General features: G+C 41.9%; 1 protein-coding gene across 1 annotated transcript in view; it reads left to right on the top strand.

The window, feature by feature from the left end:
- KDM5A (lysine demethylase 5A) overlaps positions 1 to 12,627 on the top strand; it is a 123,230-nt gene that overhangs the window by 78,269 nt on the left and 32,334 nt on the right. The window contains exon 20 of the mRNA XM_004381196.2: positions 12,035 to 12,173. Within this exon, the coding sequence (XP_004381253.1) occupies positions 12,035 to 12,173 (139 nt within the window). The remainder of the gene's footprint in view (positions 1 to 12,034; positions 12,174 to 12,627) is intronic.

The raw sequence follows: 12,627 nt of genomic DNA, 5'->3' as shown, positions 1-12,627 counted from the left end.
TTGCTGTCATTTTCTTATGATTCTTTTTTTGTGGTGTTGACTGTTTTTCATTCCACCTAGTTTTCCGTGCTGAAGTGTTTTTTTTTAAATTGTGGTTTGTCTTTTCATTTCCTTCGTCATTTTTGGTTTTGTGTGTGCTGAGTCTTTATGATTTTCTTCTTTTATATTTTGATGAGTAGGTTTGTTGACTTTTTCTGTATGGTTAACTGACATTTTCCTTTATCTTCCTAAGTTTAAAGCAGTAATTTATTTCTTGATACCTCCTTGACTTCCTCTCCATGTGGAAGTTCTAAACCTGTACCTTCTATTCCCCCTTTATGTTTTGAAGTGGTCGTCAGTTATGGATTAATGTCTTTGGTTCCCTGTTTTCCATCTTTTAGCTTTATTTTATTTTTGAGAGTTCTTTATCTGGGTTGATACCTGCCTGATGTTGTCATGTGTTTTAATCTCAAGTTGTTGTCTGGTGTATTGTTAGTTTTCTGTCTGAAGGACTCCCTGCAGTATTTCTTGTAACGTTGGTCTGGTTTTTACAAATTCCTTTAATTTCTGTTTGTCTGGAAATGCCCTAATTTCACCATCCTATTTGAGGGATAATTTTGCTGAATATATAATTCTTGGTTGGCAGTTTTTTTCTTTCAAGGTTTTGTATATATTATCCCATTGCCTTCTTGCCTGCATGATTTCTGCCAAGTAATCAGAATTTAGTCTTATTGATGCCCCTTTGTAGGTGATCTTTCGTTTTTCCCGAGCTGCTTTCAGAATTCTTTCTTTGTCTTTGGTTTTGGAAAGTTTGATTATGATATATCTCAGTGTTCTTCTATTGGGATCTGTTCCGTATGGGATCCATTGTGCTTCTTGTATGGTTATCTTCTTGTTTTTCATGATATTAGGGAAGTTTTCTGTCATCATATCTTCCACAATTCCATCTGTGCTTTTTGTTGACTCCTCCCCTTCTGAGATTCCAATGACGCGTAAGTTATTCCTCTTAATGGTGTCCCACATAACTCTTAGGACTTTTTTCATTCTTTTTTTTATTGTTCCTTGAACATATTAGTGTCAAGGGATTGGTCTTCTATTCCGCTGATCCAGTCTTCCATTGTTTCAGTTCTACTCCTATGACTTTCCACTGAGTTGCCAGTTTCTGCAATTTCATTGTTAAGCTTCTGGATTTCTAGTTGTTGCTTCTGTATCGTTTCCAGTTGTCTTATTTTGTCATTTTGTTCTTGTATTGTTTTCCTGAATTTTTCTGGTGTTTTGTCTGTGCATTCCTTGGTTTTGTCTGTGTTCTCCATAGTTTTGTCTGTTTTCCTTGATTCCTTTGAGGACCCTATACATAAGCCTTTTGAATTCCTTACCAGGAAGCTCCATTACCTTTTCTTCCTCAGGGAGGATTTCTGGTTCTTTACTGTGGTCATTTGCTGGGACCATCTTGCCCTGCTTTTTCAGGTGGTTTGCTATTGTCTGTTGTCTCCAGGACATTAAGGGGTTGTTGCATTTATTTTTTATTTGTATAATTGTTTGCTAGGTCTTGTGTTTTTTTTTGTTGTTGTTTGTTTTGTTTTGGAGATTCCTGGCAGGTGTGAATGGAGTGCTCTTCTGATCTCTGGACAGGCTGTGCTGGAGCCCTCTGTACCTGTCTTTGGGTGGGTGGAGTGGTAGGTAGGTGTGGGAGCTTGGGTCTCTTGTTTACTGAGCTTGCGGGACAGGTGAGGGTGGGTTGGTTTGGCTTTGGCCTCTGTCTTCCGTTTGATGGCCCAGGAGCTGGGAATGATACTCTCTGTGCAGGTGAAGGGGCCACTGTGGGCGTGGTGGACGAGTGGGGGCATGTTCCTCTCCTCTCGCTGGTTTGCGGGGTGGGGTGGTGGGGGGATGTTCACACAGTCGCTTTACCTCCACCTCCTCCTGGGCAGGGGGAGGGAGGAAGTAATGGCAGGCAGATTTTGCTTATCCTTGCTCCATCTGTAGGTGGTGGGAAGTGGGAGAAGGTGCAGCAAGTGGGTACGCACGCACGTACTCTTCCACCATGCACTGGGCAAGGGAAGGAAGGAAAGGGCCTGAGGGAGAATGCACACGTAATCATAGCTCCTCTGCCCCTTGTTGGATGGGATGAGGTATGGATTTGATCCTGGTGGATACATGCACAGTGATGTCTCCTCGCATCAGGGAGAGGAGGAAGGAAGGGGCTGTGGGGTCGGGGAGGGGAATGCATGTGTAGTTGCATTTCCTCTGCCCCTCATGGGCGGGTTAAGGGGTAGAGTCGCTCCTGGTGAATTCATGCACAGTGATAATGCCTCATGTCAGGTGGTGGGAGGGAGGGAGGGACGGACTGCAGGATGTGCACACACAAGGTCACGGCTCTTCTGCCCCTTGCTGGGTGGGTTAAGGGTTGGAGTCACATTTGGCAGGTACATGCACAGAGGTGCTTCCTTATATCAGGCAAGAGGAGGGAGGAAGGAGCTGCTGGGGATGCACACCCTTTGCTGGGTGGGTTAAGGGAGTGGGTTGCTTCTGATGAATGCCAGCACAGTGATGCCACCTCATGGCAGTTGGGCTAGGAGAAGAGGCTGTGGTGGGATTTGCGCACAGTCACAGTTTCTCTTCTTCTCGCTGGGCGGGTCAAGGGAGAGAGTTGCACCTGGTAGATGCACGAACAGAAATGTTGCCTCACGCCGTATGAGGGGAGGGAGAAAGGGGCTACTGGGGGTTGCACGCAGAGTCACGGCTGGGCGGGTTAAGGGATGAAGTCACGCCTGGCAGATGCACCCAGAGAAGTGCCACCTCATGCTGGATGGGGGGAAGGAAGGAGGAGTGAGCAGCCGGCAAGTTCTCTTGCTGTCCTGCTGCTCTGCCCTCCACTGGGCCGTTGTTGGGGAGAGTTGGTGGTGGGCGGGCCATTGCACGGAGGTGTGCCTAGTCTTGCTTGTCGGGTGGACAGGGAGGAGTAGTGGATGGGTTTGGATCGTGCGGGGCGTGGGAAGAGGATAGGCTCATGTTTATGGTCCCCTAGTCAGGCAAGGCGGTCGGGGTATGGGGCCCTCTGTTGCCTCTGAACAGGAGGATGGGGTATGGGGAAGTGTGTTTCTCTGGCTAAGATATGTGGGTGCCAGGGCACCCTGCATCTGCTGCAGCCAGTGAGCAGGACTTGTCCTCTCTTGAGTGTGAGGAGGGGTGGGCTGCCTGGGGACTAGTTGGGTGGGAGAGCTTCCACTGCCTCGTGTGCGCACTCACCCGCTGAGGTCGGGCTGCCACTCCTGAGTATCTCTGATTCTGAATCTGGCACCCTCCCTGTCTCTGCTTTTTGTTGTGTGTGTATATAGAGGTTCTCTGTCCCTTTTGGTAAAGTCATGAAGTTGCCTTGCTGTTTTCTTCATCCAGGGTCGCTGCTGGCTTTGTCCTAAGTTAGCTGCGATGGGCCGGGATGGCTGGCTGGCTCTGCCGTTTTTTGTTACTCCTTTTTCGCTGCTTTTCTTATTCCTTCAAATCAGTATTTGGTTCAGTTCTTAGACTTTCTGTTTTGATGTTCAGGGTTCCTGAATTGTTATCTGCTTCTGTTTTGCTTGTTTTTTTTGGGTCTTTGGTGCAGGGGGACATTATAGTGTGTGTGTGACTAAGTCTCCATCTTGGTTCCACTCACCTGAAGTTTTTTATAGTATATTTTTTGTTGTTGTTGTTGAGAATATATACCATACACCAGTTCAGCAGTTTATACATGTACAATTCAGTAACATTGATTATGTTCTTTGAGTTGTGCAGTCACACATCCTTAATGTTCTTGATCTCTTAGCATTGGCTAACTGCTGACCATTCTTTTCTTGATATCCTCCTCCTTTGGCTTTGGACTTTTCTCTTTGCCTCTTAAATATCTGGCCTAGACCCCTTTCTCTTTTCACTCTGTGCAGTCTCCTTGGAAATTTCATGGATCCGTTTACCTACCATTTTATGCTGATTAACTCATTATTATAAATTATTATAAATTTTCATCTGTAACATAAATTTGTTTCATAGATACCAGAAACCTAGTAGATAATTACATTGGATGTCCCACAGGTACCTCAGATTCCCTGTATCCAAAATTGGACTCCTTAACTCCTTCCCGTATCTTTGTTCTTTGAATTATACCATCTTTCACTTATTTGAACAAGCCAATAGTTTGAAAGTTATATTTGACTCCTCCCTCTCATTTCCTTACCCCCAAGTTCAGCCAACTACCAAGTCATGCTGATGTATTTCTTTGATATTTTTCACTTTCATTCTTTTTCTTCCATTCTCCTCAGGCTCCTATCATAGCTGGCCTAGATCACAGCAACAAGTTGTGCCTGTGGTCTCACCCATCTCTCATCCATTCTCCACACTCTAAAATATAGGAGTGATTATTTCACTCCCTTGCTTAAAGCCCTTCCCCAGCTTTCCATTGCCCTCAGGATGAAGTCCAGACTCCTTAACATGGTTTATAAGGCCATCAGTGATCTAGCCTTTGCTTAAGTGTCCAGCCACATCTCTTGCCATTCTTCCTGTTGCATTCTACGTTCCAAACACAGTGTTTTTTTTTCTTCCCAGTTCCTCAAACATGCCATGTTCTTTCTTGCCTTTGGACTTTTGCACGTGTTTATGTTTTCCTATGGAACATTACTCCCTCTGCCCGTCCCCTGTGGCACACCTCTACCATCACTACCCTACCCCTACCTCCAGCTTTTCTGACTAACTCCTATGAGATAGCTTGGAGGCCATTTGTGGGAAGTGTTCCTTTCTCTGCCAGGTCAATTAGGTATTCCTACTATGTATTCTGATAGCAAGGAGCCCTGGTGGTGCAGTGGTTAAAGCACTCTGCTGCTTACCAGAAGGTCAGTGGTTCAAACCCACCAGCCACTCCGCGGGAGAAAGATGTGGCAATCTGCTTCCATGAAGATTTACAGCCTTAGAAACCCTATGGGGCAGTTCTGCTCTGTCATATAGGGTCACTATGAGTTGGAATCGGCTTGATGGCAGTGGGTTTGGTTTTTTGGGTTTTATTCTGATAGCACCTTTACTTTCCTTTGTTATTGAACTGATCACAGCACATCATAACTCCTTATTTAATAATCCCTGCACAAGATTTAGAAGTTTCTTAAGGCAAGGACTGTATCACTCTTGATCATTAATTGTTTTTAGGATTTAGCACAGTGCTTAGCACATAGTAGGATTCATGGATGATGAAACCACTTTTACTCTAAATAGCTTCCCATTTGCTTGAATGGTGAAGTTCATGGCTCCTAAGTCTCTAATCCGTTTTCATTTTAGTTTCCTGCCAAATTCCCCCTCCTTCTCTCCTAAACTTACTTCTACTGTACCCTATCCCCCCTCCCACCCACTCCACCCCCTATCCCATGCACCCACTCGACATTCTTCAGGTGCTCTGGCCAAACCGGATTACCAGCTTTTTTTTTTTTTTTTTAAATGATTTATTTATTTAATTCTTGCAAAAGCATTTTAGAAAAGTTAAAAAAGATAAAAGCAGAAAGTCAAGTCTCCTTATAATCTCAATGTCCTGAGATAATTATTGATAACTTTTTCCAGCTTGAGGTAAAAATGTGGTCATATCAACTCCCATTCTAAATTAGTAAATCCAGTATCTCCATCTTGGACCTCCCCTCCTCCTGTCCTCCTGGAACCTACTTAAACCACGGGTCAGTTCTGATCCAAAAGCCAAGCAGAGTAAGAGAGGTCAAAAGTCACCGCATAGGCTGCAAGGTGTCCCTCACTTGAATTCCAGATTATAGCTCTCTTTCCTATATACACATGCTTAGCCATTTTCCCCAAAGCTCAACAATATGTCAGGTAGGTGAGTCCAAAAGGACTTATACCCCTAGTCTCATGCTGTATTGGAACCTGACATCGGGTGTGGGGGGGTGATGATTGACTTAACCTTGGAGGCAGCATCCTCCATATGGATTGGGGGTGACAGGTTGCCATGAGTCCCATGGACCCACACTGGATTCACACGGCATTGGGAGGTGGCTGGACCTCTGATAGGATGACTTTTTTCTTTCGTTTTTTGTTTTTTAGGTGAAAGTTTACAATACAATTTAGTTTTTCGTTCAAAAATTTTATACACAAATTGTTGTGTGACATTAGTTGCAGTCCCCGCAATGTGTCAGCACTCTCCCCCTTTCCACCCTGAGTTCTCAGAGTGCATTCATCCAGTTTTCCTGTCCCTTCCTGGCTTCTTGTGTTTGCTTTTGGGCAGGTGTTGCCCATTTGGTCTTGTATACTTGATTGAACCTCCTCACGTGTGTTATTGTTTGTTTTTTAGGCCTGTCTAATCTTTGGTTAAAGGGTAGATTTTGAGAGTGACTTCAGTTGAGTTAGCAGGGTATCCGGGGACCATAGTCTTGGGAGTTCCTCCAGTCTCTGTCAGACCAGCAAGTCTGGTCTTCTTGTGTGAATTTGATCATTTGTTCTATATTTTTTTCTCCAGCTCTGTCTGGGACCCTCTATTGTGATCCCTGTCAGAGCAGTTGGTGATGTTAGCTGGGCACCATTTAGTTCTTCTGGGCTCAGGTTGGTGGAGGCTGTGGTTCATGTGGGCCATTAGTCCTTTGGACTAATATTTTCCTTGTGTCTTTGGCTTTCTTCATTCTCTTTTGCTCTGAACATGCTGAAACCAATAGATGTATCTAAGGTGGCCACGCGTAAGCTTTTAGGACTGCAGATGCTACTCAACAAATTAGGATGTAGAACATTTTATTTATGAACTGTGTTTTGCCAGTTGACTTAGATGGCCCTCAAGACCATGGTCTCCAGTTCTCAGCCGCAGTAACTCAGTCTCTCAAGGTGTTTGGATGTGTCTAGGAAGCTTCTGTGATTTTACCTTGGTCAGGTTGTGCTGAATTTCCCTATGTTGTGTGTTGTCTTTGTTAACCAAAGTTAACACTTCTTTACTATCTAGTGATTTCCCCTCCCAACCCCTCTGCTCTCTAGTAACCGTCAAAGATTGTTTTTTATTGTGTGTAAACCTTTTCTTGAGTTTTTACCATAGTGGTCTCGTACAACATTTGTCCTTTTGTGATAGACATATTTCACTCAACATAATGCTCTCCATATTCATCCATGTTGTGAAATGTGTCACAGATTCATCATTGTTCTTTATCATTGCATAGTATTCCATTGTGTGTAGATACTATGATTTGTTTATCCATTCATCTGTTGATGGACACTTAAGTTGTCCATTTTTTTGCTATTGTGAATAATGCTGCAATGAACAGGGGTATGCATATTCGGGTGATGGCTCTTATTTCTCTAGAATATACTCCTAGGAGTGGGTGTTCCTATTTCTAGCTTTTTAAAGAGGTGCCATATCATTTTCCATAGTGGTTGTACCATTTTACATTCCCACCAGAGTGCTTAAGAGTTCCAGTCTCCCTGCAACCTGTCAAACATTTGTTAAATTTCTGTTTTTTTAATTAGTGCTGGTAATATTGAGGTGAGATGGTAGGGTGACTTCTTGATTCTAGGAGACAGAATGCTCACCAATGTGATCTTGGGAGCCCTTTCTAAGTCTGGCATCATGCAGGGAGTGGAGCCAGTGCCAAGGATCATGGCAGCTGGGACAATGGGTATCTTGGTGGTGACCATCATAAACTGAAGTTCAGTACCCTGTGCCCTTTTTTCTGGAATGTATAACCCACCAGGGCTTTAATAGGATCTTCAAGAGAGGGAGAAGCCCTCTATATCATGACCAAGATTGAATTTCTTGCCAATCCGGGAGAGTGAAGTTTTGTAACCAGGTTTAGTATGATTTAGGCAAATGTGATATTTCTTGCACTAGAGTGTCGTGAAACAAACTCAAACCTGTTTTATTGGACTGTATCAATCTGTTTAATCTCTATCAGTCTGGTAGGTGAAAACTGTGTTCTTTCTCAAGACAACCAAAACCAAATTAAAAAAAAAAATCAGTTGCTATAGAGTCAGTTCCGACTCAGGGCATCCCCATGTGTTACAGAGTAGAAGTGCTCCATAGGACCATCTTGTTTTTAAATGTTTCTGCTTTGTTTATTATATTCCTGGTTTCTTTAACCTTTCACTTGATAAAATCATGCTTCTTTAAGGTCTAACTCAAAAGCCTTTCTTTATTCTTCTGTTGTTATTGTTACTAGGTGCCATTGTGTCAGTTCTGACTCATAGTGACCCTATGAACAACAGAATGAAATGCTGCCTGGTCCTGTGCCATCCCCCCCGTTGTGGCTGTTTGAGCCCATTGTTGCAGCCACTGTGTCAATCCATCTCGTTGACGGACTTCTTCATCGCTGACCCTCTACTTTACCAAGCATGAGGTCCTTCTCCAGGGACTGGTCCCTTCTGATAACATGTCTAAAGTACATGAGATGAAGTCTTGCCATCCTCACTTCTAAGAAGCGTTCTGGCTGTACTTCTTCCAAGACAGATTTGTTCGTTTTTCTGGCCATCCATGTTATATTCAATATTCTTCACCAACACCATAATTCAGAGGCATTAATTCTTCCGTCTTCCTTATTCATTGTCCAGCTTTCCCATGTGTTTGAAGTGATTGAAAGTACCATGGCTTGGGGCAGGCACACGTTAGTCCTCAAAGTGACATCTTTGCTTTTTTTTTCTTTCTTTTTTTAACACTTTAAAGAGGTCTTCCATAGCAGATTTGCCCAGTGCAATACGTTGTTTGATTTCTTGGCTGCTGCTTCCATGAGCATTCACTGGGGATCCAAGTAAAATGAAATCCTTGGCAATTTCATTATTTTCTTTGTTTATCATGATGTTGCTTATTGGTCCAGTTGTGAGGATTTTTGTTTTCTTTATCTTGAGATTTAATCCATACTGGAAGCTGTAATCTTTGATCTTCATCAGTAAGTGCTTTAAATCCTCTTCACTTTTCAGCAGGGAAGATTATGTCATCTGCATATTGCCGATTGTTAATGAGTCTTCCTCCAATCCTCATGCCACGTTCTTCTTCAAATAATCTAGCCTCTCAAGTTATTTGCTCAGCATGCAGACTGAATAAGTGTGGTGAAAGGGTACAACTCTGACGCGCACCTTTTCTGATTTTAAACCACGCAGTATCCGCTTGTTCTGTTTGAATGACTGCCTCTTGGTTTATGAACAGGTTTCGGATTAGCACAATTAAGTATTCCGGAAATCCCATTCTTCTCAATGTTATCCATAATTTTTCATGATCCACACAGTTGGGTGCCTTTGCATAGTCTGTAAAACACAGGTGAACATCTTTCTGGTATTCTCTGCTTTCAGCCAAGATCCATCTGACATCAGCAGTGATAGCCCTTGTTCCGCATCCTCTTTTGAGTCCAGCTTGAATTTCTGGTAGTACCCTGTTGATGAACTGCCGCGATTGTTTTTGAATGATCTTCAGCAAAATTTTACTGAACGTGTGATATTAATGATATTGTTTGATAATTTCCACATTCTCTTGGATCACCTTTCTTTGGATTGGGCACAAATATGGATCACTTCAGTCAGTTGGAAATGGTTGAACATCAGCCAGTACTTTTTGGTATAGTGACTCTGTGTGTTCTTTCCATCTTCTTTTGATGTTTCCTGCATTGTTCAATATTTTGCCCATAAAATCCTTTAGCATTGCAACTCAGGTCTTCAATTTATTCTACAATTCTTTCAGCTTGAGAAATGCCGAGGCTGTTCTTCCCTTTTGGTTTTCTAACTCCAGGTGTTTGCACATTTCATTATAGTACTTTGTCTTCTCGAGCTGCCCTTTGAAATCTTCTGTTCAGCTCTTTTACATCATCATTTTCTCTATTCGCTTTATCTACTCTGTGTTCAAGAGCAAGTTTCAGAGTCTCTTCTGACATCCATTTTGGTCCTTTATTTCTTTCCTGTCTTTTTAATGATCTCTTGCTTTCTTCATGTATGATGTCCTTGATATCATCCCACAACTCGTCTGGTCTTTGGTCAGTAGTGTCCGCTGTGTCTCTGTTTCTGAGATGGTCTCCAAATTCAGGTGGGATATACCCAAGGTTGTACTTTGGCTTTCATGGACTTGCTTTAAGTTTCTTCAGCTTAAACTTGAACTTGCATATGAGCAGTTGATGGTCTGTTCCACAGTCAGCCCCTGGCCTTGTTCCGACTGATGATATTGAGCTTCTCCATCATCTCTTTCCACAGATGTAATTGATTTGATTCCTGTGTATTCTTCCCAGTGAGGTACACATGTATAGTCACCATTTATGTTGTTGAAAAAAGATATTTCCAATGAAGAAGTCGTTGGTCTTGGAAAATTCTGTCATGTGATCTCTGGTGTGTTTCTATCACCAAGGCCATACATATTGTCCAACTGCTTATCCTCCTTCTTTGCTTCCAACTTTCACATTCTAATCACCATCTTGATTGCATGTTTGATCAATTTCAGGCTGCAAAAGTTGGTAAAAATATTCAGTGTTTTCATCTTTACCCTTAGAGGTTGGTGCGTAAATTTGAATAATAGTTGTATTAACTGGTTTTCCTTATAGGCGTATGGATATTATCCTATCACTGGCAGTGTTGTGTTTCACTATAGATCTTAAAATGTTCTTTTTGATGATAAATGCATTGCCAGTCTTCTTCATTTTGTCATTCCTGGCATAGCAGACCATATGATTGTCCGATTTAAAATGGGCAAAACCAGTCCATTTCAGCTCACTAATGCCTAGGATATTGATCTTCAGGTTTTCCATTTCATTTTTTATAACTTCTGATTTTCCTTGATTCATACTGGGTGCATTCTACTTTCCAATTATTAATGGATGTTTGCAGCTCTTTCTCCTCATTTTGAGTCATGCCACATCAGCAAATGAAGGTCCCAAAAACTTTATTTGGTAGCTCGAGTCCACTTTGAGGAGGTAGCTCTTCCCCAGTTGTGTTTTGAGTACCTTCCAACCTTAAGGGCTTATCGTCTGGCACTATATCAGACAATGTTCAACTGCTATCCATTAGGTTTTCACTAGTCAATTTTTTTTCATCTTTTTTTTTTCAATTATACTTGAAGTGAAAGTTTACAATTCAAGTTAGTCTCTCATACAGAAATTTATACATATATTGTTTTGTGACCCTAATTGCTCTCCCTATACCGTGACAGCACACTCCTTCATTCCACCCTGGATTTTCCGTGTCCATTCATCCAGCTCCTGACCCTCTCTGCCTTCTCATCTCACCTCCAGACAGGAGCTGCCTGTTTAGTTTCATGTATCTACTTGAGCTAAGAAGCACTCTTCACGCGTATCATTTTATGTCCCATAGTCCAGTGTAATCTTTGTCTGAAGAGTTGGTCACTGGCCAGTTTTTTCAGAAATAGATCACCAGGTCCTTCTTCCCAGTATGTCTTAGTCTGGAAGCTCCGTTGAAACCTGTCCATCGTGCTGTCCACCCTGCTGGTGTTTGAAATAAACGTGGCATAGCTTCCAGCATCACAGCAACACGCGAGCCACCACAGTACAACCGACTGACAGATGAATGCCTGTTCTTCTAGGCAGAGTTAATCACAACCTTCCTTAGTACTGTACTCATAGTCATTTGTTCTTAGTTCACAGTACAAATACAGTACTTATCTTGTATTCTGATTAGTTGAGGATAAGGTCTGTGTTTTATATATCTTTGTATATTGATTAATGTAGTTAAATGTGTCTGATTAACCATGAATGTATTTCTAGTCTTCTGCTTTCTACATTGCTATCTAATATGTATCTCTGGCAATTTCACATACCGTGGAAAACTAGACGAGAGCTAGTGTACTATAGTGAAAAGAGCATGGAATCTGAGACTCATCCTGAGTCTGCACTTCAGGTGTGCTATTTATTACAGTAAATGACTTTGGGGGAAATAATTTATCTTCTTTGAGTTAAAGTTTTCTCATCTATAAAGTGAAAATAAATATCTGCTTTGCCTCCTTGATAGGATTATGGTAAGAATGAAATGAAATCAGGTATTTGAAAGTTCTTTACACACTCTAAAGTGTTATCTAATTGTTGGTAGCATTTGGACTTTTTTCTCATACATCCACCCTATTTTTATGTTCTTTTAGACCACGGCACAGTGTGGCAAGTTTAGAAAGCATTGTGAATGAAGCTAAGAACATTCCAGCCTTTCTACCCAACGTGTTATCACTGAAAGAAGCTTTGCAAAAGGCTCGAGAATGGACAGCTAAAGTGGAAGCTATTCAGGTAAGGACACATTATCCTACCATTCAGATAATGCTTGTCTCGCAGATGATTCCTTTAAACCTATAATTCTTTGATTAAAATAACCATAATAAGATAATTATAGTACTAAAAATTCACTTATTCTTCCATCCAGTTTATTTTATTTTTATTTTTTATTGTACTTTAGGTGAAGGTTTATAGAACAAATACTTTCTCATTAAACAGTAGTACACGTATTGTTTTATGACATTGGTTAACCACCCCACGACATGTCAACCCTCTCCCTTCTCGACCTTTATTTTTTTGGGGTGAAACTATACATAGCCAAAGATACACCATTTCAAAAATTGCTACATGCACAGTTCAGTGACATCAACTACGCTCTTCCAGTTGTGCTGCTATTCTCACTTTAGATGAAGGTTTACAGAACAAAATAGTTTCTCATTAAACAGTTAGTACACGTTGCCCTATGACA

This window comes from Trichechus manatus, unplaced genomic scaffold (genome assembly GCF_000243295.1).
Source record: "Trichechus manatus latirostris isolate Lorelei unplaced genomic scaffold, TriManLat1.0 scaffold00081, whole genome shotgun sequence".
Taxonomy (NCBI): Eukaryota; Metazoa; Chordata; class Mammalia; order Sirenia; family Trichechidae; genus Trichechus; species Trichechus manatus.
The sequence above is the reverse complement of the archived record's forward strand: the minus strand, read 5'-3'. Positions and strand labels throughout refer to the sequence as shown.